At 45.3% G+C, this 26688-nt stretch overlaps 1 protein-coding gene across 8 annotated transcripts in view; it reads left to right on the top strand.

The window, feature by feature from the left end:
• CAMTA1 (calmodulin binding transcription activator 1) overlaps window positions 1–26688 on the top strand; it is a 248518-nt gene that overhangs the window by 216779 nt on the left and 5051 nt on the right. For 3 of the 8 annotated variants that reach the window (XM_066564155.1, XM_066564160.1, XM_066564161.1), the window contains 12 exons: window positions 4909–5048; window positions 5739–5935; window positions 6279–6357; window positions 7167–7482; window positions 7823–8334; window positions 9453–9640; window positions 10007–10253; window positions 11361–11432; window positions 12475–12495; window positions 15262–15455; window positions 15997–16071; window positions 20639–20669. In XM_066564155.1, the coding sequence (XP_066420252.1) occupies window positions 4909–5048; window positions 5739–5935; window positions 6279–6357; window positions 7167–7482; window positions 7823–8334; window positions 9453–9640; window positions 10007–10253; window positions 11361–11432; window positions 12475–12495; window positions 15262–15455; window positions 15997–16071; window positions 20639–20669 (2072 nt within the window). Of the gene's footprint in view, window positions 1–4908; window positions 5049–5738; window positions 5936–6278; window positions 6358–7166; window positions 7483–7822; window positions 8335–9452; window positions 9641–10006; window positions 10254–11360; window positions 11433–12474; window positions 12496–15261; window positions 15456–15996; window positions 16072–20638; window positions 20670–23877; window positions 24060–26688 lie in introns of all 8 variants that reach the window. The other 5 variants (XM_066564162.1, XM_066564157.1, XM_066564156.1 and 2 more) reach the window with 5 other exon arrangements.

Here is a 26688-nt window from a genome sequence, read left to right as displayed (position 1 = left end):
GCCCCCCTGTCAGAACAGGCTCTGTGCAGTCAGGAGCTGTTACCAGGCTCCACAAGGCACGTGCTCCTGCAGCCTCCAGTGAAAACTTGGGGCACGTAAATGGCTGGCATCTGTTCAGATCCTTACTGAGGAAATTCAGTGTTATTGGAGAGCACTGAGGGAGAAAATGGAGGTGTGGCTTCCAGAATCTTGGAGATTAAACGAACTCCTCTGCTCCCTGCATTTTCCACTCTCTGTGCCTGCTGTGGTGGCTTATTGAGCTGTTGGTGCAGGTGTGCTCTAAATTCATTGTGAAGGGATCTGGGTTAAGAAAACACCACTGGATTAAACCAACCCTGAAATTAAAAAAAAAATTAAAAAAAAAGGTAACATTAAATAATATCCAGGTTGTCTGTGTGTAACTGTACAGTTATGTTATATATAACTGTAATACAGGCTGTAACTCTGTAAGATGCCAGCTGATGTAAACAACCATCTATCCTTAGAGGATTTGTAGCAGAATTGTTGTGCATCTTTAGAAGGATTCAGTGCATAACCTGCTGTCATTACTGTGATCAGTAGTAGGCTCTCTCACAATGCAGATGGAAATGAAGCTTGTTCTGCACTTGAAGGATGGGTTGTGTTTTAAGGAAATGATTATGAAACTCAAACCAATTGCTTAGTATTGGTCAAAATCTGTCCCTCCCTGCTGGGACAGTTCAGCTCCCCTCAGGTTGCCACCACCTCTCCTTGTTATGGTAGGGGAAAGACAGTGAGAAGTAATTTTGGTGTTACATTGATATTCTTGAATTTGAAGAAGATAATTCCCATGAAAGAAACAATGTTCAGAATATTTTCTGTGAAATTATTCTCTCTCTTAAAGATAAGGAAATGTGGTTATTGTCATCACTTTTGGTGGAGGAAGCCTTGAAGAACACCTTGAGAAACACTCTCAGTAGTTTCCTAAAGAACATTAAAATGTTTCTTAGATTGATATGTAGTGGAAAAACTTAATAAATGCACAAATTTGCGTGTCTAACTTTTTAGCTCACTAAACGATTTTAAATTCTATCATCAAAAGCAGAATTTTTGAGCAAAAGCTTCAGTATATGAATATGTTTATATCCATGTGGATCTTTGTGACCTTTGGACAGAGTGAGGGTGCTTCCAGTGCAAGACATTTCCTTGGGCTCAGGCTGTTTAGATCTCCTGTACAATGTAGCAGGAGAAAAGCTTATTTGGACAGTGATCTTTGCGTTGTTGAGGTCTCATCTTCAGTGCCCTGCAAGAGACTTGTTTGTCATGAGATCTTCTGCTGGCTGTAAAAGACAAGAATGTGGAAACTGTTCCTGTAACTTGAGTGCCTGTTGAGCAGGTGGCCCTGCAGAGACCCCCTGAAGTGATGAAGAGAGAAAAATGAGAAATAACACGGGATAAAAGCTCTTGAACTTCTGAGAGTGCTAGCTGTAACTTCCAGCCCTGTGGTTGTTGTAGCCCTTCTCTCAGGCATTGCAAGGTGCATCAGTTGGCTCATCAGCAGTGTGTGAAATGGCTGGACATGGTCCAAAATTCTGCTAATCTGGTGTGTGTTCAGGGCTGGTGTAGGAAAGGAGCATTTTGCCTCATTGCTGAGTTCAGGAGAAACCTTGGGGGAAGGTCTTCTCTCTCCCACTCCCTCCCTGCCCCTCCCTTTTTGTTTTCTTTTTTGTGTTTTGGTTTAGATTCCTTTTGTTTGGTTGGTTTTTTTGTTTGTTTGGGGTTTTGTTGTTGTAGGGTTTTTGTTGTTGTTAGTTTGTTGGGGGGTTTTGTTTGGTGTTTTTGGTAGACTAGTGCAGTGCATGCACTTCAAATGACCAGGGTTCCTTTTGAAAGGGACATCTTGGTGTAATTGATACTACAGAATGATGAAAACACTATACATAAATAATTTTGGAATTGTCATCAGTTGTGGCTTGCTTAGGCACTGATTTTGGTCAGCATGGGGGCACCTTCACTGCTCTGCTGTCCCACTTGGCTCATTTGCTGCCTGGAGCTTTCTCATTTGGGGGCACACCCTGATCTGGGTAAATTCTGGTTGTCTCTTCTAGACACAGGGAGGGCTCTGGCTCTGGCCATGCTGTGCTGGTGCTCCAGAATGTTTGTTTCTACTTCCCATTTTGCCAATAGCAACATATTTCTAAAATGCCTGACCTGTTAGTCCTGCCCTTATTGTTTCCAGGAGCACTGCCAGGTGTCTGAATAGGAATACCTGGGAGCACCAGATGTTTTGAATTCTGTTTCCTAAGAAAAGTTCCCTGCTTTCATTTCTTTGGTGTAGTGTTTTGTGTAGTGTCTGGGGACATTGGTGGGTGACAGGTATACCTTTGGTAACTTCAGTCTTTTGACAAAAACTGACAGGAAATTCTCAGTGTCTTTGGCATCAGGAAAGGTGGAGGCTTCACTCATTACAGATCATAAAGCCCAGAGAGAAGAGCCTGGAAAATAGTTACAAACATAGGGCCATCCATTTCTGCTCCAGATTGAAAAAAAAATGGGGAGAAAATAGTAATCTGTACTTCTGTGTTTCACTGTGTGTCCAGGTGTACAGAATTATTCTCTGTGGACCCCTAAATGAGTAGGAACAAACCCCAGAATCTTGCAGCCCTGAGCTTGTTGGTTTATTGCTCCACTTTGAGCCAAATTTCTTCCTTTAAAAAGATGCTGCTTGTGCCTGTACAAGGCTGAGGGCTCAGATATGATACCCAGTAGGGCTTGCTGCTCTCAGCTCTAATAAATACAGGTGCTGGGGGCTCAGATATGATACCCAGTGTGGCTTGCTGCTCTAATAAATGCAGGAGCTGGGGGCTCAGATATGATACCCAGTGTGGCTTGATGCTCTCAGCTCTAATAAATGCAGGAGCTGGGGGCTCAGATATGATACCCAGTGTGGCTTGATGCTCTAATAAATGCAGGAGCTGGGGGCTCAGATATGATACCCAGTGTGGCTTGATGCTCTCAGCTCTAATAAATGCAGGAGCTGGGGGCTCAGATATGATACCCAGTGTGGCTTGATGCTCTCAGCTCTAATAAATGCAGGTGCTGGTAGCCAGCTAGGGAGAATGGCATTACCTGTGTGGAGCCCTGTTCCCTGCAGGGCAAGTGTGGCCACTTTTGGAGGTGCCTGGGCTGTGTTTTACAGGGAGGGGAGCTCAGCAGGGCCAGGTCTGTGCCAGTCTCTGCAGTGGACGTGCTCTGCCTGGCAATGGGGAGGGAGGAGACAGCGGTGTGGACTGCACTGCAGCACACTGCAGCACTCCTGGAACAAAGATCTGCTGGGCAAACAGGGCTGCTGCTGCTGCTGTGTGCTGACCACAGCTGAGGGACAGGGCCCTGACACCTCAGCAGCACCATCAGTGTGTGGTGATACAGCTGCCAGTCCTTTCCCAGGGGCTTTGCAATTAACAGGACAAATGAAGGATTAGTAAGGCACTAATAATAAATCTTTTGGATTAGTGAGCTCACCTCTGACATGAGGTTAGATGAGAGGTGCTGACCACAGTCCTCCTTTGTCCCTGGCTCTTGAGCAGCCAGAGGGGGATGCTGAAGCTGCCCAGAAGGGAATGGAGCTCTTGCCTGCTGTCAGACCACAGCAGCCTCTTGGTGAGAAGGGGATGTGTCCAGCCCCTGGAGCTGAGCTGTCTTGTACCAGTGGTCTGCAATATTGTCCTTAGTGCAGCTCAGCAGAGATCCACATCTCTCCAATACCTTCCCCTGAGAGCTGTGCCTCAGTGTAGCATAGAATACTCCTACAGCCTTCCAGGGAGGGCTCTGTGTTCTTCTTGAAGAAGACTGACATGTTTAAAACCTCATCAGTGCGTGTCTATTTTGGTGCACGTACTCCTTTTGCTGTCACTGGGAGTGGTTCTGGGTTTATGAGTGTTCTGCACCACCACACCGTCTCTATGGATGCATGAAACTGAACAATATGGGGGCTGTCTCTCCCTTACAGTTTACTACCTATGCTCTTAGCATGATATCAAGATTCATTAAATGTTCCCTATGCACAAAACAGTCCTGCCCATCTTCACATGAGCTGCATGAAACTCAGAAGGACCTCTGCATTTGCAGCCATTCCCTCTGCACTGACTGGCCCTATCCAGAGAATCATTGCCTCAGCTGATCTCTGTGGGATCAGGTTCAGCAATGATCTGTTAATCTGTCTGAACCTCCCTGCTCCACCATTCAAGCCTTGGTAGCTGTAGGATAGTGCTATGTTAAAATGCAATGAGGGACAAATCAGTAACACAGACTTCTGCAGGGACCAGGGGGCTCCAGAGTTTCAGAGTGGTGTTACAGGATTGTCAGTGCCCATACTCCAAATTATGGTGGTTCTATTTCTGGCACTTGACTGAAGCTGTTTTCCAAGAAAGGGAGGGAATAAATGCCCTGGGAAGGAACAAGTGCCCTGTTAAAGGCTCCTTTTCCTAAGCACAGAAGGAAGCAGAGGAGCCTTTTTCTTCCAGATACCATTATTGCATGATTCCAGGATGCAGGCCAGGCTGAATTCAGGGCTCTTGTAAAGTAGGGCGGTGACTCTAAAATGGCAGATGTGATCTTACTGAAATGCTCAGTGAATGGGTATATTTTCTTAGAGTTTGTGTTTTGAAAGGCTTTGCATTACCCCTTGTATTGGGTGCCTACAGCTGGACTCACAGGGAAAGGGATTTGTCTTCTGCCTGCATTTTTCATTTTTCTGTGTGTTTTCTGTAAGGAAGGTCTCTAGAATTGCAGTCAGAGGGTTGCTGCAGGAAGTTGAAGAGCTAGGATGAAGAGCAAGTGTGTGTGCATTTCCAAGCAGAGCAAACCTCCTCTGTCACTTCCAGAATAGCTGTTTGTGACTTGAGCTTCCTTTCCATGGAAATGTCCTTACTGTGGCTTTCTCCAACCCAGATAACCAGTTCAGGATGTCCATACTGGAGCGACTGGAGCAGATGGAGAGGAGAATGGCTGAAATGACAGGCTCCCAGCAACACAAACAAGGAGTAGGAGGCGGGAGCAATGGGAATGGGAACAGTGGAACACAGGTGCAGGTATGAGCACTTCTGTGCCCAGACACAGCTTTATGCTTTCTTACCAGAGGTTTTTTTGTGAGGTGGGGTTTGGAAAGGGTTATAGTTTGTCCTAAGTGACAAGTCTGGTTTGTGGGTGTCTGACAGCAGCTGGTTTTTGGTCACATTTGTCACTGTCTCAGTACTTGCAGGAGTGGAAGGCTGCCTGTTCAGGGCAAGCTGCAGCTCCTCTCAGTAATAGTAGCTTCCTTTGAGCTAGGTCTCATGAGCTCTTGGAGGTATATTATTCACCCAAGATAGCTCAGCTACTTTTGGAGGCAGGATAAAATCAGCTGGATGGCTTCTGTTGCAGTGTTGGAAACAAAAAGGTTTAATAAATGGCAAAATAACAAACAGAGAAAACCTCAGCTAGGTGCAAGAGGTTCTTGCTCCTGGTAAAACACTTCACAAAAGCCATTGGTTTCTTCGTTCTCTTCTTTTTCTAGTAAATTGCTTAGGTGGGACTTTTTGGCTTCTGTCTAATTAGCTATCCTTAAGTTTGAGGTGAAGTCCCCAATGTCCTATGAGGTGTCTTTTTCACCTAATTGAGGAGAGAAACTTCTGGGCATCTTTCCTTTTTGAGGGGACAAAGGATAGTTTTGTGAGTCTGTTAATAAGGGGGCACATTCCTGTTCCTCTCCGTGGTTAACTGGGATGTGTGTGGTGTTCCAGTGCGTTTCTGGGACTGGGACCCTGGGCAGCTGCTTTGAGAGCCGTGTGGTGGTGGTGTGTGAGAAGATGATGAGTCGTGCATGCTGGGCGAAGTCCAAACACTTGATCCACTCAAAGACTTTCCGAGGAATGACCCTGCTCCATCTGGCTGCTGCCCAGGGCTATGCTACTCTCATCCAGACCCTCATCAAGTGGCGGTAAGACCCAGCCTCGGACTCTGTCAGCACAGGCATGGCAGGAGCGTTTATAAAACTTTGCTCAGTCCATGTTTCTGGTTGTCTTGTACAAAGAGCCAAGCCCCTGAACTCGTTCCCATGCCCTGATCTGATGGGACTTGTCTCTTGAGAGCTGCTGGATCTATCATACTCTTCATGCCTGTGGTGGGGGCACTGTCTGTAGTAAATACACATGTTGTGAGCATGTAGTAAGTACACGTGTGTGGCCTCTTCTCTGTGGTACAGTGCTTTGGATAAATCTGTGCTTAGACAATGATCCTGACATGGCTACAGAGCATCATTCCTTCTCTTGTTTCCCCTGCAGCACCAAACATGCAGACAGCATTGATCTGGAGCTGGAAGTTGACCCTTTGAATGTGGATCATTTCTCCTGCACTCCTCTGGTAAGAGCAGGGTCTGAAACTTCTGAGAGAGTCTGAGGGCACTTTGGGGAGCTCTTTCTGATGTGTCATTTTCCTAAAGAGTTTCACTCTCTGTAGAGTGGATGTTCCTGCTGTGTAAATGGTAAGGCATGGTGCTATCAGCTTCCTGGCATTTTGTTGAGAGAGAGCACACAGAACAAAACTTTGCCATTGAGAAGCACAAGGAAAGGGGGCAGACAGATGGTTCTGGTTAGTGTTTTACACAGCATCTAGTCTCCACTATCATGGTGAGAAAAGGACTTTACATGCCTTCTTTAACATTGTCCTCTGTGACTGTTTAACTGTAGAGGTTGTAAAGTTATAAACTGTCTTGGCTACTGGAGTAATGAAATTATGACTGAGAACTTAGACAAGCAAAAAGCCAAACCAGAGGGAACCAGAACTGCCAGTTTACAACTCAGAGTATTGATTTTATGGTTTCCAACCTTTAGTCCTGTCTGCATGTTTCTGACCTCAGAGATTCCTTTGTGTACGGAGCTGTTCTGTCTCTGCAGTGATGTCAATGTCACTAAAAAAACCCAAAACAGAAGAAACCAAACTGTCAGCTTTATTTGTCAGTTGGAGGTTTCTCTGTTGTAGGAGAGAATAGCATGTATTCAGCCCCTATGTTGGGTTGGGTTGGTTTTATTGGGTTAGAACATTTATAAACCTGATCTGCTGGCCTTGAGCGTGTCATGGTTTTGTTGATCAGAAGAGTTTTTCCTTGAGCTGAGGTTAACAAGAAAGGAGAAGGCAGATCTCCAGTGGGTCAGTTACCTTTTCTTCTTTAGATGTGGGCCTGTGCCCTGGGCCACATGGATGCAGCTGTTGTGCTGTACAAGTGGGACCGCCGCGCCATCTCCATCCCGGACTCCCTCGGGAGGCTGCCCCTGGCCATCGCTCGCTCTCGGGGCCACGTCAAGCTGGCAGAGTGCTTGGAGCAGCTGCAGAGAGATGAGCAAACTCAGCTTGGGCAGAACCCCAGGATTCAGTGCCCCTCGAGCACAGACTCCAGCACAGAGAGCTGGGTGTCCCAGTGGCACAGTGAGCTTGTTGCCTCTCAGGAGCCTCAGAAGGGAGTCACAGTGATTTCCAGTACAAACACAGGTAAAGCGTCCATTCAGCTCTGTTTTGCTGACATTTAACATGTGAAAATGTGGGGGTGAGGAGCTCACCTGGGCAGCAGGTGCCACCTGTAGCCTTGCTGTCCACAATTAATTCTTTTCTTGTGGTACATACACTTGCATAAGCATCAGGAAGAGGAGTGAATGCCTGCTTGGAGTGGCTGAGACACTATCCTCCCTGGGTGATTGTTTCTCCCTTTGCACATCCTCTGAGGTGTCCATAGAGCACAGCACAAGCTTTGGCCTGAGGCAGAAGCTGTTGATGTTCCTATAGCAGTCGTGAGTTGCATGTTTAGTTTTGACCTTGATCTCTTTGTTTACAGAGCTGAGGCGGCCAAGATCAGAACCTTCCAGCTATTACAGTAGTGAGACTCAGAAAGATTACCCTGCACCCAAAAAGCATAAGCTGAGCCCTGAGTATTTTCAAGCCCGGCAAGAGAAGCTGCTTTCCACTGCACTGAGCCTGGAACAGCCAAGCATTAGGAAGCAGAACTCCAGCTCCAAGCAATCCTCCACTGAGACAATCAGCCCCAGTGAAGGGCTGAGGGACTATGGCCGGGAGCTCTCCCAGCACATCCCAGAAGTTACTGGGTACCGGGGCTCTGGCAGCCAAGCAGGCATCAAGTGGAACCCAAAAGACATTTATATTGGTGTGTCTGCAGTGCAGGTGGCAGGGAGCCAGAAGGGGAAGGAGGCCGTGGCCCATCGGCTCCGCCAGCGGGAGCAGATGAATGTGTTGATGATGGCCGACAGGGAGATGGTGGATGCAGAACTCTTGTCCTACAGGGACAGCACAGGGGATGAGGACTGTTTACACCACATGGATGAACTGCAGGTAAACACACCCACAGATCCAAGATCAGCAGTCTCTGAGAGCATGGAGGCTGCACAGAGGATCCTGATCATGAGAAACTCCCATGGAGGTCTCTAGAGACTGTGAATTGTGCTTTGAGGAAGGAGGTGGTCACACAGTTAATGTACTTTCTTCCAATTTCAGTGCAGATACAAAGGCTAATGGTTAGCATTTAGGGTTGTACACTTCAACAGAATGCAGAAAATTGTTTTCAGTTGTGCAAGGAAAAAGGAAAAAGCAGAGCCTGATCACAGCAGTGCATGTGACTCAGATGGCCCAGTAGTCCTCTGGGAACTGGGCAGAAGTCCCTACAAAGACGAGATGTGAGAGAGGTAGTGCTGTGGTTGCAGGCCAGGCCTCTGCACTTCAGAGGGAAGGAGGTAGGAAAGAGTGGAGAGTGGAAGAGACAGTGGGTTTGGGGAAGGAAGAATCCCACTAGGTATGGAATAGAGGAAATAAAAATATAACAGAAGCAGGAGAGATATATGAGTAGTTACTCTGAGAAAGAGACAGTGGCTGTCTGAGCAAATGAGTAATGGGAACACAGCCTTACCTGTTCTGCCTTGGCATCTCTGAATGTTCTCCTCTGGCTGGTGTAACAGGGGTGAAGCAGAGCATTGCAAAACAAAAGGAGTTTTTATTCGGAGTTGAAAATTCCCATGAAACTTGCTGAGCTGAGGGATACTGTTCAGAAAGATTGCTGACAGTGTTTTGTCCCAAGATTTTTAACTTCTCTTGATGTGCCTTTATTGTCCTGTTGCGCTCTACTGCACATCTCAGTAAGAGTGGCGAAGTCACTTTTCCTCTGGAAATAACATTGCAGTGACAGCTGTAGAGGGAGAGCCCAGAGACCTTTCTCCAGATCTCTTGGGCTCCCCATAAAGGGAAAAAGAGGTCCAGGGAATATGAAACCCTGCAGTGTTTGGTCTGAAGAGGCAAAAAAGCAAACGAGCACTCTTTAATGGATTTCACTCCACTGTTGTAACAAACAGTAGGTTTGGGCAAAATGCAGAATTCTGTCTAAAGCTGGTCTGTAACATGGAAGCACAAGGCACCTTCTTCCAGGCAGCTAAAGTTTGCTGTTCCTTCCCCCTTGACAGGTGAACATGATGACACTTGCAGAGCACATTATTGAAGCTACGCCTGACAGGATCAAGCGAGAGAATTTTGTGCCAATGGAGTCGCTGCTGGTGGAGAGGACAGACAGTGCTGCTATGAGCACCACCATGAGCTGGCTGGCCAGTTACCTTGCTGATGTTGATCACTTGCCCAGTGCTGCACAGATCAGGTCAGTGAGAGCTGTGAGGTTGGGTTTTGGTGTGGTGTGAGCACTGATGGCAGCATGTTCTGACTCTTCAGCCTGCAGGTGCCAGTTCTCAGTGAGACTCAGTTCTGGCCTTGCTGGCCCAGGCACACTCCTGTGCTCAGATGTATTGTTGCCAGCACAGCTACAAATTTATGGAATGGGATTTTCACCCCAGCACCACATCTGTGCAGTCCAGAACAGGCTGGCTCAGGGATGTGGGATGTTGCTTGGAGAGAGAGACAGGAACATAAACCTCTGTCTTGAACTCAGAAATGTTGCTGTCCTTATCTGTGATGCAAACCCAAGTGCTTTGTAAGCCAATAATTCCTACTGTGATTGGTGTTTCAGAAGTCTGTATAGTGAACCCCTGACCCCTTCTTCGAACACCAGCTTGAGCCCTGCAGGCTCTCCAATCAGTGAAATAGCTTTTGAGAAACCCAGCCTTCCCTCGGCAGCAGACTGGTCTGAATTTCTGAGTGCATCCACCAGCGAGAAGGTAGAAAATGAGTTTGCACAGTTAACTCTGTCTGATCATGAGCAGAGAGAACTCTATGAAGCTGCCAAACTCGTCCAGACAGTATTCAGGAAATACAAGGTATGTGGCTCAAATGTCCAGTGTCTTCCTTGATGGGTGTGAGAGAGAGAGAGAGAGAGTATAATTTGTTACTAACCAAAATGTGGGTAATATCTACTCCAGGGACAAAAATACAGTTTCTATCATAACCTTTTCAATGCTTCTGACATTTGCTTGTTGATATTTGCCCAGCAAGTACTGTGTAGGAAGTGCATGCCGTGCCATGCTGTGGCAGAGCAGCACTCACAAAGCACATCCTCAAAATGTAGAGTACCCTCTCGGGACTTTAGTGCTCACAGTGACCCTGAGAGAGGTTAGAAAGTCTCTTTTCCCAGCCCAGCAGTCAAAGAAGGAGTCAGAACTCTTCGGTTCTCGTTCTCAAGGTTGTTTATTGTTTCTTATTTATAAAATTCTTTCTCTGACCTGCCAAGGTCTGCTCAGCAAGACAGACAGAGGCACTCTGCCTCCCCCAGAGTGATGTTATCTTTTTATACTAAAAACTACGTGTACAGTATTTACAATAACTTCCCAATACCCATCACCTATGTTAGACAGTGAGCTTCTACTCTAAACCCATCTAAAAGTGCCACCATCACAGCAGAAGATGGAGGCCAAGAAGAAGAAGGAGAAAGGCTGGACACACCCAGATTCCTCCATCTTGCCCCCTGAAATCCCATTCTAAAAACCCAAAAAAAATCTATTTTTCACCCAGTGACAAACTGATTATTATTCTGCTTAGACTTTCGTGGCTTGCAGGTCCTCATATCAGGTTGGTAACTTGCTCCATGGGTCACAATCAAAGTCACAGGTGTGTCCTGGGCTCTGTGCCAGGGTCTCTGAGCCCCCTGGCAGGGGTCCTGGCAATCCAGGACAGCCAGAGGGATGTCCTGAATTCCTACAGTACCCCAGAGGTTCTGCTTAGTTGCCCATTTAGTGTAAAGATGCATTTTGAAGGTTTGTTCCTTATGTGAGTTGACAGCAGAGGCATCTCCAGGAGATGCCTAGGCCTGAGTTGGACCGGGCAGTGTTGACAGGAGAGGTTTTCCCTGCAAGCAGACAAGAGCCAGGTCACCTGTCCTGGCTTTTGGTGCACTCTGCCTGATGCTGCTCCTTCCTTTGTCCACCCAGGGTCGTCCTCTCCGGGAACAGCAGGAGGTGGCTGCTGCTGTTATTCAGCGTTGCTACCGAAAGTACAAACAGGTAATCAAAAAGTGAAATCTTATGAAGCACATGTAAGTGCCTTGAATGCACCCCTGCCCACCCCAGCAGTGGGCATTGTCCCACTGTTCCTCCCCTGTGCTTTTCAGCATGCACTAATGAAGTACCCTGCTCAGGCAAAATTGAAAAGGGAAGAAGATTTGTGCTCTGAATCTTAGGAATCTTAGTTTTGGAGGGAATCCTTGAAATTTGTTTGTGATGATGCCTGTGGTTTTGCTGTGAGGTGGAGGGCTGTGATGTGTTCCATATTGGCCTTTATGCATGCTACAGCCTGAGGATTCTCTGACTAGTTGCTTGCCAAATTTCATTGTGAAATTGAAGTTGGTTTTGCCTTTGGTAAAGGTGAAGATGAAAAATAGGTTGTCTTATTTTGCACATACTAAACTTTTAAACTATGGGAAGTCACATGTTGTAGGTTGATGCAAGTTTTTCCAGGACTGAGACTGTTCTCCAGACTCTGGTTGGAGACATGTTTTCAGGCTGAGTTCTCAACCCCAGAAAAAGAAGATACCTTTGCTTTTTGATTTTTCGTTAGGTTTTTTTTGTTGGTGGTGTTTTTTGGTGTTTTTTTGTTTGGTTGGTTTGGGTTTTTTGTTTTGTTTCATTTTGGTGGTTTTTTTGTTTGGTTTTGGGGTTTTTTTGGTGAGGACTAGAGCCCACATCCCTCTTCACACTTTACCCTGCCTAGACACAATCTAATGCCTGGCAGCATGGTAACAGAAAGTGTGGCAAGGCTCCTGTGCTCTTTTACAACCCTCAAAAACATTTATTTGGGAGGTCTTTCCTAGTGTTAGGTGACTGCATTGTGGTTCACATCCAACCCATCACATGGCTTTCATTCTGGAGTGATGCTTCCTGTAGTAGGGAAGCTTAATTCCATTCAAAAACTGCTTGAAAATTGCTTTGTCTTGGATCCTGGAATAATTTCTTTTTTGAAAGAAGATTGTTTGGGTCTTTTGTTTTGTTTTGCAGTCTTTATTTGCAGAACTAACATTAACTATGTATTTTTCTGTTTCTCCCCAAGCTTACTTGGATAGCCTTGAAGGTAATACAAATACAAACACTATTTTGGAAACAGTTCCCTCTGGGTCACTAATTTTCACACTCAGTCTAAACAAGGAGAACCTGGCATTTTGGAGAAACCTTTTAATAGTATCCACTCATAAATGCCTGTGGTTGAGAAATCAGTGACAAACCAGACTTTGTGGGAGTTGTGTAGGGGCTGCTGTGCCACAGTTGCATCAGCTGCCATGAGCAGGGATGGGCTGAGCTGCTGGGAGGGATTTGCAGCAGTTTGCAGAGGAGAGGCTTTAGTGCTCCTGATCAGCTGTCACTTGGTCACCTTGGCATTTGGGGGGCACAGAACATTTATCCCACCTGTGAGCCAGTGTCCTCTGCATTCTGCTTGCTTGCTGAAGTATTTAGACCATTCATCTTTGAAATACCTGTGTGCTGAATTCCTAAAACCCACATCTCAGTACATTGCTGCTCATGCTGGAGGCACAACTGTTGGTGCCACTCTGAAACTGTTCACAGTCAGTAATTCTCTACTGGAAAAATGGGTTTCCCAGCTGTGCAACACCTTAATCTCATCAGATTCTAGAGTCAAATGAGCTTTTCTCAGGGCTACCAGGAGGCAAGGTGTGCTTTTCCTGGAGAGAATGTGTCCCTGGGGTGATGTTCCATCCACAGCTCCCCCTGCCCTGTGCTTTTGGGTCAGGCTCAGACCTGTTCTGTCACCACAGGTGGGCTGAGCTCTGGGCACTGAGCTCACCAAGGCTTTTCCTCTTTGGGGAGGAGTTCAGGTAACATCCCCACTGATCCCCTTTCCAGAAGGAAGAAGGGAACAAGAGGAGGACAGGGTGCAGCTACTCAGGTCTTAGGGCTGCATGCAGACACGGTGGGGTCTGGTCTGTGCAGTGACTGCTGATTTCTCTTTCACCTCCTTATTCCTCTGATCTGTTACTGCACTGATCAGCAAAGGTTTGTGACTGGATTGGAACAGTCACAGCTCATGGCATGGTTTTGTATTTGAACCCTTCTGTTCAGGGGTTTGTAACTCAGCCACAGGAGTCCCATCTGGGCTAACACTTTGAGGGGAAACCCTTACCAGCTCATGAGTGGACTTGTTTAAAACAGCAAATTTAAAATCATAATCTGATCCATTAACTAAAAAATATTAAAAAGAAAAAAGAAGGAAACAAACAAAAAAATTAATAATGGCAAAATATAACTGCTCCTTATGACTGCTTCAATTCCAAAAAGTGAAATTTGGTAAATGGTGGTCTGTGATGATATTGGAGGATTTTTTGCTTTGGGGTTGTGTTGGGTGAGTTGTTTGTTTGCTTTTGGGGTTTTTGTTTCCAGTAGAGTGGAAAATACTGAGAAATGTTAGGACATTACCCTGTATGGGGCTGCAGCTGCTACTCATCTGTCTGATGAAGTGAACAGAAGTTAAAGCTGATAAAATATCCAGGAACAATAGACACATCAGTTTTGAAAGTATTAAAACTTACCAAAATAAGATCAGCAGACACTGAAAACCTCTGTTATAGTAGCATAAATGCAACTTCTATACATTATTCTACATTTCCATCTTATTAAGGACTTAAAAATATTCATGAGTGCACATGTTTCTGTTAAGTGGTCATCACCTTGCATGCTGTCAGAGGAAAAGGATGTAGAAGAAAGATTTTCTTAAGAGTTTGCATCTGCTTTACTGGGAATCACAGGGCTAGAAATAATAATAATCACAGTGCTGGATGGAATTTGGAAAGTGTGTGACTGCTTATGCAAATTTGTGAGTTCATTTCAAGCTTGTTACAGATTTCTAATAAGATTTAGTTTTGCCTGTGTTCTTAGCTCAGTATTAGACTTATAACTATTGTGGTTTTGGGGGTTTGTTGGGGTTTGGTTTTTTAGAAAGATGGGGGGACAGACATTTGGTGCAATGGGACAAGTGGTAATGGTTTCAGACTAAAAAAGGGTGGATTCAGATTAGGTAAAAGGAAGAAAGATTTTATAATGGGGCTGGTGAGTCACTGGCACAGGTTGCCCAGGGATGTGGCAGATGCCCAATCCCTGGAGACATTCAGGAGCAGGCATGGGGCTCTGAGCAGCCTGATCTCCTTCAAGATGTCCCTGTTCACATTGGGTGGTTGGACAACATGACCTTTAAAGATTCCTCCCAGTGCAAACTATCCTATGATTCCATGAATCCATTAAACTACTCCACAGGCAGAAAAGCAGATCGCTGTTTTCTTGGTGCAGACTAAGTTCTGCCCCTAATCTCACAGTTGTTCCAGTTTGCTGTCACCATTTTCTTATGGGAATAGATACTTCATTAACTTCTCATCACATCTCAGTGGCTCAAGAGTCTTTCACTGTAGCAACCTGCTTCTTTTTGGTCCTACTGGATGGGAGCAGGCTGGATGGGGCTCTGAGCAGCTGAATGGGGCTCTGAGCAGCCTGATCTCCTTGAAGATGTCCCTGTTCACACTGGGGGAGTTGGACTAGATGACCTTTAAAGATTCTTGCCAGTGCAAACTATCCTATGATTCCATGAATCCAATCAAACTATTCCACAGGCAGAAAAGCAGATAGCTGTTTTGTTGATGCAGACTAAGTTCTGCCCCTAATCTTACAGCTGTTCCAGTTTGCTGTCACCATTTTTTACACCATTCCCAGTCAGGGAATAGACACTCATTAACTTCTCATCACATTTTAGTGGCTCAAGAGTCTTTAACTGTAGCAACCTTGCTTCTTTTTGCTCCTACTGGGATGCCTCAGCTTCTCTCTGTTTCTGTTGTAGTATGCACTTTATAAAAAGATGACGCAAGCTGCCATTCTTATCCAGAGCAAATTCCGAAGTTACTACGAGCAGAAGAAGTTCCAGCAGAGCCGCCGGGCGGCGCTGCTGATCCAGCAGTACTACCGCAGCTACAAGGAGTGCGGCAAGAGGAGGCAGAACCGCCGGGCAGCCACCATCGTGCAGCAGAAACTCAGGTGAGCCCAGGCTGCTGATGCTCTTGGCATCTTTGTATATTGCTTTGGTGCTGTGCTGTGCTTCACAAAGGCCAGTGGGAAAAGGGGTGTTTTGTCTCTGGCATATTTTGTGAAAAATCCTTTTCCCAGGATCTTTTCTCCTGAGAAGCTGGGAAGCTTCAGCTTCTCCATGTTTTGCTACTTTGGAATGTGATTTGGAGAGTTGTTTACCCAGCATGTGGATTGTTTTTACTTGATGACCAATAACAGCCAGCTGTCAAGGCTGTGAGCAGTCACAAGATTTTATTATTCATTCTTTGTTAGCCTTCTGATGTCTCCTTTCTCTTTCTTTTGTATAGTTTTAGTATATCATTTTTTTAATATAATACATATCATAAAATAATAAATCAGCCTTCTGAAACATGGAGTCAAGATTCTCATCTCTTCCCTCGTCCTGGGGACCCTCAAACACCACCACAGTTCATAGGATGATTATTCTTGCATTTAGTAGTGTTCTCCCCAGTTGTGCCTGCACTTCAGTGTTGGGGTTTTTTGTGTTTAGAAGCAGTCTGCTTACCAAGAAGCAGGATCAAGCTGCTCGCAAGATTATGCGGTTTTTACGACGCTGCCGCCACAGGTATGACACTGTCTTTTGGTATCTGCCCTTCCTTAGAGCCCTGTGACAATATCCACGTGTGTCTGCAATGAGTGCAATGTAAATATAATAGAATCAGCTCACTACAGATCTTAAAGAACAAAGCTGAGCTGTTGCCATGATGTGCTGTCAAAAATGAAGTTTTTAATTTAGGATTGTTGCTGAAAGAGAATTGTGTACAGCTCTATCGCTTATAATGTAGAACAGCCCAGATTGTTTGACTTTAAAAGCTGGACTTGAGAAAGTCTAAAAAAGCTTGTTAAATCATAGCTACAGCTTCTGAGTGCTGCCCAAAGCATTCATGGTATGTGGGAAAGTGCAAAAAGTGATGACAACTGGTGTGTGCTGGAAACGCCTTTAGTTTGGACACAGAATCATTTGGTTGGCTCTCCTCAAGTGTGCGTTCGCTTCAGTGTGGGTAGGTGGGATGTGGCAGAAGAGCAGCACAGGCTAGTGCACACCAGCCACTCCAGACATGAGGATGAACCAGCATGGGAGCAGCACAGGCTTGCAGAGTGCTCCCCTGTGGCAGCCACACTGCTACACCAGCAGGGTGCTTGCTGTGGGTTTTAGTTGAAAGGATCCCCTATATGATCAAGTTGCAAACTGTGACTTTGCCTAGACAGTGGTGAATCCTGAATTTCTGACTCTGCCCCCTCCATTCTCACTACCCATGCATTTCATCCACTCAGGTCACACCTGATGCATTTTGAAGCATGTTTAGTCCAGTCCAGTGACATTTAACAAGGAGAGCTCTTAGAGGCATGTGATAGACTCCTGATTTTAGAAACAGACTCAGTCTTTATTGCAGGATTTCAAAGCTTCACTTTGTTAGGAGTTCAGTGTGGCTTGTGCTGTGGAAGTAAGAAGTACATCTTACCTGCAGGTTCAGTGGGAAGTAACATGTGTGGCCCTGAAAGAGGGCTTTGTAGTTCCCAGGCTGATTCCAAGTGCTCTTGAAACAGCCACAGCCATTGATGAAGAAGCACAAGTGACTTCCCTCTTTCAGCAGGGCATATGGAAGAGACCAAAGTGGTTGTTTTGTTGTGTTTGCTGTGCAGCATGTCCTGGAGGTTCAGAACTTCTGTGTCCTCTCAGATCTGCTTGAGGGGGGAACCAAGTGCCAAGTTTCCATCCATGGGGTCTCTGGGGTCAGCCTGAGAGGCTCCTAGAGCCAACTCAGACACAGGCCCAGGGAATGTGGAACCCCCAGTGTCCCTGGGGTTCTCACCAGCACCCAGGATGTGCCATGCACTCCAAGCAGGGCTCAGTTAAGACTCCAGCTGTTGAGTAACACAGATTCTGCAAGGCTTAAATTGCCCATGATTCCAACAGTTCTTGACTTCAGCTCGTTCCCTTCCTCTTTCTCAGTGTCTCCTCTTCCCTTTGCAGAGAGACCCTGCTCATCTGCACCCAGGGTCATTCTCCTCTCTCCAGCAGCACAGTCTCTGCTCTGGGCATCCCTGCAGGAGGAGTTCAGCTCTTGGGGAGTTCCAGACAGAAATTCAGGAGCAGGGGGGATTCTCTGTCATTAGGATCTCTCTGGCTCACATCACACTGTGCAGTGCTGGATCTTCTGCAGCAGTGCAGTCCTGTCCCATGTCCATGTTTGTTACCACTTGTGGTTGCTCAGGAATTCAGTCATGGTTCTTGGCTAGGATGCAGCAAAAGGAAAAAGTGACTTGCCTCCACTGAAGATGTTAACAGTGTTTCAAAACTGGCTTGTTTTACCTTCTGAAATAGAAATGATCACAGGGTGATGGTTGCATATTTTCTCCAGGCAATCATAAGAGTTTAAAATTGAGTTAATGTAACTATTATTAGTAATTGACTAATTTGAACAGGAGCATTGTGGCATTGGTAAATGTTAAAAGGGAAAGCAAGACTTAGCAAAATAGCAAAACCAGCATTCAGAATCTGCTTGAAAAATACGTAAATTTAGCAGATTCATAGAACTGCTTAGAAATGTGACAGGTTTGAGTCTCATTCCCCATTTTCCTCCTGCTTACTAAAAAAGTTTCCAACAGTGTACACTTCATGCTCTGTACACTTGGGCTGCATCTGTGTTCCTTTAGTGTCTCACAGACCCTCAGGCTCCTGTGGCTGCTGGAACCCCACAGGGATCTGGTGCCTCTGCTCTCTGCAGTCAGTGACAAACACCATGCCAATCAGGTTCTTAAAGCTTTATCACCACACAGGATTTTGAAGACAAATTAGAAGCCTTTTGCTTGTATAAACAGCTGTAAAGGGAAATATAATCCTGGAAATTGCACAGATCATCTGCTCAATAGAACAGAGCTTCACTTGCTGCAGTATCTCAGCTGACTCAGACTGACCTGTTCATTTCTTTGCTCCCTGTCCTGAGGGGCAGATCCCTGTGCTTACCCTGGCACAGCCATATCCTGGTGAGGGCACCCACCTCCATTCCTTCCCAGCCCTCTCTCATGGCTGCCCTGTGGTGCAGGTACTCTGGGGTACCAATAACAACATTGTTCCTCCATGCTTGATTTTCTTGCTTGCCTCTTCCTAAGGAGAGAGTAATAAAGCTTAGGATGCTAAGTGAGTTTCAGATCACCTCTGTGTGAGGTTCCTAATTATATCCCTTCAGTCTCCATGTGACACTCACACAGGGTACAGCTGATGAGGATGGGGCTGGTGCTTGGGCTAAGAGCCCACACACTCTTTCTGCTTGTTGAAATCTCATTGCAGTCTCCTCCTGTATTATTCCAAATTAGCACACTGCTGCTATAAACAATTTAAGAAAGCCCCAATCTCCAGAAAGAAACACTTCAGCCATCCAAGCTCCTGAACATCCAGGGGTGAGCCATAACAGCTAGTACCTAATGTTAGTTGATGCTCTGTGGTATAAAAATGGCACTGTGGAGCTACTTTTTAAACCACAGTGCCTTGTCAGTGCAAGGGATAGAAATGACAACTATTTCTGGAAGATCTGAGGGAGTGAGAGAAAAGAGAGCATGCACAGGAATGTCAAACAAACAGGATCTTGTAACAGATTTCTGCCAGTTGATAGAGCTGGGGGAAGAGGCTGCAAAAGCCAGTTGCAGTCTGTTGTGAGAGAGTGAGCTAAGTGAGAAATGCCTAAAGTTCAGAAATTCAACCCTTGAAAAATTGAATAGTTTAACCTAGGCTTTGGCCATGAGCAAATTCTGTTGCTGAGCCAAAAAATTACTCTCAAGAGTTTATTCTGTAGCCTTTAGGTGAGATTTAGTCAGGGTTTCCCCAGGCAACTGTCTGCTTGGTGGAGTTTTTTCTTTGTTTAAAATTGATCAAAGTCTACTTTAAGCCAATTATGAGAACTGTTTGTCTGCTTGCATTCAGAACAGCTTAAATGGTCCTCTTGTCCTATTTTGTTTAATAACTTTTTGGCACAAAGGCTTAATATCTCAAATGTGATTTTGATCACCTTGAGGATCTGATCTCCTGAATTTAATGTTTGTTGCCTGACCAGAAGGTATTTCAGGTATTTTGGGAGAGTTAATGAGAAGTTCTGCAGCTGGAGCTCTCAGTGGATGCGTACATGTTGATGAAAATCAGAAAATACATGAAAAATACATGAAAATCAGTAAGTTTTAGTTGAATGTACTCTTAGAGAAGATACTGGAGCTCTAGTAGCTGAATGTCATGGAGACAAAAGGGATCATTCATCAGCAGGAGTCATTCTGACTGTCAGACATGTATTGTTTCCTTTTGACTTTGAACAAATACCCCCATATTTATCCATCTATTGTCATATTCTCAAAAATCCGGTGAATAACACGCATCAGCATAACATGGTATCAACATGATCTGTCACAGAAGTGTTGTTTATTGAGAATGAAACAGAAACTTCCTGGCCTCCCAGGAGAGCTTCACCCATCTTCCCATGGTGCCCAAACCTGTCAGCTCGTACTTGACTGAATTCCAGCCCAGAACTTGCCCCTGACACCTGCTGTGAGCTGAGCTGCCTCCAGGCTCACTGTCCTGAGGCAGAACCAAAGCTTTGCATAGTTAATAATTTTGGAGAGACTCCACCTGCTTAGTGATCCCCAGATGTGACAGATCTAGAGCTGCAAGGAAATCCAGGAGCTCCAGTGGGTTTGGATTTGCTGAGCTGAGTTCATGCATGGTACAGCCAGCTTGCACTGGGAAGGTAACCTCCTATTTCCTGTTCTTTCTCTGATTTGTAGGAAACTTTTACTCTTCTGGGGGATATCTAAACCATTGCTAAGATGGAATTATGATCTGCAGTGTTTTCTGTGGAGTAGCATTTGGGATGAGATAGAAAAGAGGGAGGCAGGATGCAGCTAGAAATGCCACGGGAATGACAGTGTTGGGTTTTTTCGACTTGCTTATAACTTTCTGCCCTAAAGCACCTAAACACAGGACACTTCCCTGGTAAAGAGGAGTCCCTAGGCAGGAGTGGGAAGGGTTCTTTCTCTCCAGGCAAGCAGAAGTGCTGTCTCCTCCTCCCTGAAGTGAAGCTCTGGGTAAGGTATGGTTGTTGCCATGTGTGTCTAATGGCTCTTTGGTATTGTTTTGCACTCTAAAGCCCTCTGGTGGACCATAGGCTGTACAAAAGGGTGAGTGTAGCTGCCTGCTAGCCAGTTCCTCTCTTCCATTTTAAATATATTTGCTTTCTGCTTGCTTGCATGGGGCTGCGGCCGAGATATGCCAGTAAGTTTCACCTCCATTAATTCTATGAAAGAATCTTTAATAAACTAACCCTACTGCAATGACTAACACTGCTGCTTTTGTAACAGGACAGAGCTCTGCAGTAGATGTTACCAGTGCATGAATGTGTGAAAAAGGACATGTATATTCATCATGGGCATGCTTAGATGGCATTGTTGGTGGGGTATTTTTTCAGTATCCAAAATGGCTGTGAGTAGATGTTGGAATTTGACAGGGTCTGCACTCACACACTCAGTGAACTCTGTTGTCATGGACTGCAGCAGCATTCAGGGTAGATCATAGGAAGCTGCACTGCAGGTGCAGCCTACTCTGAATGGGTATTTATTTCTGCAGAAGAGCTCCTCACACTGCTCTTCACTCCCAAAGGTGGTTAAGCACCAGTGTTTATCTTCTGTAAGTTGATCTTTGGTAAGTTGCACTTCTGGTTGCTTTATAGGGCCAGCTTTTTGACAGCTGTTTATCTCATTTATTAATCCACATATTGGGAAGGAAAACAACAAAAAAAAAGAAGTGAAGGTGCTGTAACTGTGTTATAGTAAGTGCCAAGGGAGCATCTGTTGGGAGTCTCATTCTCAGCATGAAGAGCCCACTCACCTGTGTGCTCAGTCGTGTTGGTGGCTGGCTGGGTGTGAGACAGCAGCAAGTGGCAAGAGGTGGTGTTGCCTGGAATCAAAAGAAAAGCTTTCCAAACAATATAAAAAGTGCTAATATAAAGAGCAGTTCTTTAATGAAAGCATTCAGGTGCAGAAAACATAGGTAAGAGCATATGCGGTATAGAATTTGTACAGTTTTTATAAGGTTAATTAATTAGTGTATCTAGGAGGTAAATCCAATAGTTTCACCCTTGGCCCTGCCCCTTGGAGTGTCTCCAGGAGGTTCTTTGCCCTGTATCTTGTTTTGACTCTCAAATGCTGGTGCAAAACAAGATGTCCTTGTTTTTTTCTTGAAAATAAGACTAAATAGAATTTCAAGAGTGTGACATAATGTATTAAAAAGGGTTAGCTATTGAACAGCTAAGAAAGTGCTAGAAGCTATTAAACTGTATATTAGAAACCTACAAAGCTACAAGTACATGAAAAAGCTACAAATCTTGAGGTATCAGTGGGAGAATTCCTGTGACAGCTCTCTCAAGGCAGGTGCCTCAACTGCCAGCAAGGCTGCTCTGTTCCATCTCACACCTGAGAGTTTGTTTGGGCAGCAGGGTTGTTTGTAAAAAACTGCTGCCAGAAACTTCACCATTTGTGTGCTTATTGCTCCTGTTTTCAGCAAGAAAAGTGTGTCCTGGACCCTTGCTTCCATGTCATGTTGTAAAAAGAAAACTGCATTGTTGATGACCAAGTTTTATTGACTTAGAATTGCAGAGATCATTTTCAAGACTCAAAATGAGAGCATGAATTGGGCCTGAGCCTGCTGGAGACACCATTATTTGTTTAACTATTTATGCTAACAAAGGAGCAGCTAATGACATTTGTTTCCAAATGATGACTTCTGTGCTACCTTTTTTTGTTGCATGTCCTCACTTTTTTACAAGTTAAAACTTGGAGTTTTTACTAATAACAGATGAAGCAGGAATTGAGTGAAATGAGGGCAGGTTCTGCAGGGGCTGCTGTCAGCAGAGGCCAGTTGTCAGTGTGGGAGGAGAAGTTATTTACTTTTAAGGCTTTGTGTATGTGACAGCATTTGAGAAATTAGCAGGAAGCAGATTCTGGGAGTTTGGTAGCATTTGCAGGTTTTGCCTGGGATGACCAATGATCGTGATGGATGGGGAAATGGGGTGGGAAAAGTAAACTGTGAGCTATCTCAGTATGTACTGGCTGCTGTTCTGCCAAAGTAAGTCTATAATGGCAAAAGTTCTGTGCTGCTTTTCATTCTGACAGCACCCTGTGTGTGGGTGTGTGTTCTGGAGTGCACAAACACCAGGAGTGTGCCCAGGCTGCTGATGGGCCCAGGCTGGCACAGCCCCCCCTGCTCAGGGAGTGCCTGCAGATGTGTCTGTAATACACAAATTGGGTGTTTCCTGCACGTGTGCTGTTGGAGTGTGCAGAGAAATGATTGCAGCATTTGCTCCTGGGTTTCAGCTTTAAAAACCTTCCCAAATTGAGTGATTTTTTTGGGATTTATTTGGGTGACATTACACCATGATCAGTAAAGAGGAAGAGGCGGGAGATTTTACTGGCTGACTCTTGTGAGATGAGACTTGGTATCCATCTGCAGCTGAAATTAAAATACCTTTTAGGGGAAAAAAACCCCCAGTTGCTGTTGCCTTTAAGTAACAGTTTTCATCCCAAGGAAACCTGCTTAAGTAGAGGGATTTCAGCTACTCACCATGCCCCCCTACACAAATGTTTGCCTTCGTTTTGGTCCAACCATCCTCTGTAGCCTCCTGCAAAAGAGAGTTCTGCTCCCAGTCCAGGTGTAGAGGTGAACAAACTGCACAGCTGCCTGCAGTGTGACCCTCTCTGCCCTGCCCTTGGCAGGAGATGATCTGGATAAGATCACAAGGAGTGAGTGAGTCTTTCCCATCTCAAAGCACCTTCTGCCTACAGCAAAGCTTCTGTCCTCTCTGGGGCAGAACAAATGCACTTGTTACCCATAATAATGAGTAATAAAACCTGCCTTCATTCGCCTTTCATGTACAAATAAGCCCCCTTGCCCCACCATGTTCTCACAGTTTAATTAAATGCTGCTCTCCAGTTTTGAGGAGTTAAGTGTGTAGCATCTGAAGTAATTTCTCTGGTAAGTACAGCTGCATTTCATACCTGAATAAACAACATCTGCTGTGTTTTGTTGTTCTCTGCATACTCTTTCCTCTTTTGGCATTTTAGCAAGAAACCTTTTCCTACTCCTGTGCAGTGCATCTAGGGCTTGTAATTTTAATGTGGTTTTAATCTGTGCAGTGCAGCAGACATTGCATTGAGGTTCCTGGTTTCTTGCCTTTCTTAGTAAGATGGAGAATAGGGGAACATTTCAAAGGGTAGGAAAGTCCTGTTTGTTTGAGACCAGGACAATGTGTGAAAATGCCATACTGGGATATGCATCACTGTACCTGCAACAGAAGTTTTCAAAGTAATTTCTTTTTTCATTTACCTCTTGCAGGGGCTGAATGTGTTTGGAGCTCAGATGTGTGTATTGAATTGCAGACTGCATGCTCTGGGGTCTCGTTCTTATTGGGCCTTTCTGTCTTTTCTGTTTTGCTGCCTAAATGAGGTATCTGGAAAAAGGCAAGATCTCCCTTGTCTTAAATATCCCACAGGCCATTTCAGCTCTCAGAGCAACAGGTAACTCACCAGTCAGCCTTCTCTGGCTCTTGCACCCTGTCCTGTGAACTGATCTTCAGCATTTGGACTCATTCAGCATTTCCCTGGCTGGGCATTACGGAGTCACTCTGGTGGAGCAGCTTTGTGTTATGCTTTACCCATGGAGCCATCCTTTGCTGTGACCTTCTCTGAGTAGGGCTGGTTCATCTGCTGAGAGCCTGACCAGGACTGGAGAGGACATGGGGAGAGGAGCTGCCACTTGCTGGGGCTGTTGCTTATTACATTGCTTCAGCACGTGATGACGCACCCCCTGTACACTGTCCAAGTGAGCAACATGGTGTGAGGGGCAGAAACTTTGGCTGGCTGGAGCAGTTTGGGAACCAGGATGTATCTCCCAAGAGTCAGGGTTCAAAGCTCATGTTTGAAATCATCTTCTCTTCCCTTTGTGTATGTCAGCATCACGGCTGTGATTTCAGACACCTCAGGTCATCTCTATTGCACGTGCTTTTCCTTTCCATCTGCTCTTCAGCTCTTGCAGAGGGAATAACTTTGTGCCTTAGAAATGCTTATCATCTGGAGAATGTTATTTGGGGAGGTGTTTGTTCAAGGTTTTGCCCCAGTGCAAAATCAGCTGTACAGTCAAAACCCAGTTTTGTGCATGGTTTCAGAACTGCTGGCATAGGATGGTGCTTTTTGTTTGGAGACCTGCAAAAGTCAGGGTCTGTTTCCCATTCTGGGCATCACTTGAGCTGTTCTGACTCCAGCCCTCATTCAGCTCAGGGAGGCTCTCCCAGAAGTGATCCAAACCGGTGTGACAGAGCTTGTAGACTCCTGGAGAGGTTTGCAACCATCCAGCAGCACCTGGCCTGCTGCTGTCACTTCCATTGCCCTCGTTTCCTCTGTTGTTTAAAAAAATAATCTCACTGCAAATCTACCAAACTGGGTTGAAACATCTTCTCTAAGAACATTCTTTCTGCTGTTCAATTCTGTAAATCCCAGTAGTGTTCTTTTCCTTGCAGCAGTTTATTAATGCTTGTAACTGCAAATGCTACACTTTGGTTCTCTTCCCTGCCTCAGTTTAAGACTGGAAAAATGTTACCCAAAGAAGATTGCCTTATAGCATGAAGGCAGTGCTATATTGTTCACTTAAAATCTCTCCTAGCAGCACTTTCTATTCTCAAGGGTCCTAATTTGTCCAAAATTCTTCCCTGGTCAACCTGTATTTTTTAACTGCAGTTGAAAATTTTGAGGGTTTATTACACTGGGTATTAATGAAGAGGAATACCAGTCCCTGCTGTTGTTGTAATTAAATCAAGTGCCACTGAGTGAGGAACTCAAGAAGAGTTAAGAAAAGGCTTAAAGAACTTCTAAGACACAGGAAAGGCTGCAGTGCAGGGTATCCAAGAAAGAAATGGTTGAAGACAATTATTTTTAGGTTCTCTTGACAAAGCATTTCAGATAATGATTACCTTGATGCATACACTGGCACCTCCTGTTTATCATGGTTTGAGGAAGCAGCATGGTGTTCACAGTAACACCTCAGAACTTCCCAGTGACACTCTGGCCTGGTTCCATTTTTGGTACCATTTGGAGGTATTTCAGTTTATTTGTCTGTGCCTGCTGCAGAGCCCATGATGAGCCAAGGAGAAGGAAGAACTTCCCTGGCATCCCAGGGCCAGCTCTGGAGAGAGGAGGAGAGACTGAGAGCTGCAGACTGCAAGTTTCCATATCTACCAGGCAGTGTGTTAATGGAATAAAGGACTCACAGTACCTACCTGCACTCCCACCTGCAGTGGGACACACACACTATTGCATTGAACAAAGAGACAATTGCAAAAAATTTTGTTAGATAATTTCAAAAAATATGGTAGATAAATTAAAAAATATGGTTAGATAATTTAAAAAAATATGGTAGCTTAGTGAATTTGGGTGGTTATCATCTTGAGGCCTGAATGTGTAAATGCTATGGAATGCAGGGTTTGTTTTAAGCCATTACATCCTAAATAGCATCTTTCAGTAATGTACCTGTGGCAGATTTCAGTTTGTACCTTTAGGGAAATTCTGTACTGTTTTGTGTCTGTGTTTTTCAGCAGTAATTATTACACCTGCATGTAAATGATGTAAATCCCACCTGACCAAGGAAAGTGTTGCAAATGCAGTGTTTGACTCTACCCCATGTGACATCCTTGTCTCTAAATTGGGGGAATGTGGTTTTGAGGATGGACCAGTGGGTGGATGAAGAACTGGCTGGTTGGCCACATGCAGAGAGCTGTGGTCAGGGGTTTGTGGTCCAGGTGGAGGCCAGTGATGAGTGGGGTCATAGTGGGGCTGATACTGTTCAACATCTTGGTCAGTGCCATGGCCAGGGGGATTGAGGGCGCCCTCAGTGAGTTTGCTGACACCCCTGAGCTGTGTGGGAGGGAAGGGGTGGATCCAGAGGGACCTGGGCAGGCTGGAGAGGTGGGGCTGTGTGAACCTCAGGAACAGAGTCAAGGGCAAGGTCCTACACCTGGGTCTGGGCAGTCACACACACACAGACAGGCTGGGTGGAGAAGTGATTGAAAACAGCCTTGTGGAGAAAAACTTGGGTCATGGTTGATGAGAAACTCCCCCTGAGCTGGCACTGAGTGCTCCCAGCCCAGAAACCATT

The sequence above is a fragment of the Molothrus aeneus genome, chromosome 21, assembly GCF_037042795.1.
Source record: "Molothrus aeneus isolate 106 chromosome 21, BPBGC_Maene_1.0, whole genome shotgun sequence".
Lineage (NCBI taxonomy): Eukaryota > Metazoa > Chordata > Aves > Passeriformes > Icteridae > Molothrus > Molothrus aeneus.
This window is presented reverse-complemented; position numbering and strand designations above follow the sequence as displayed.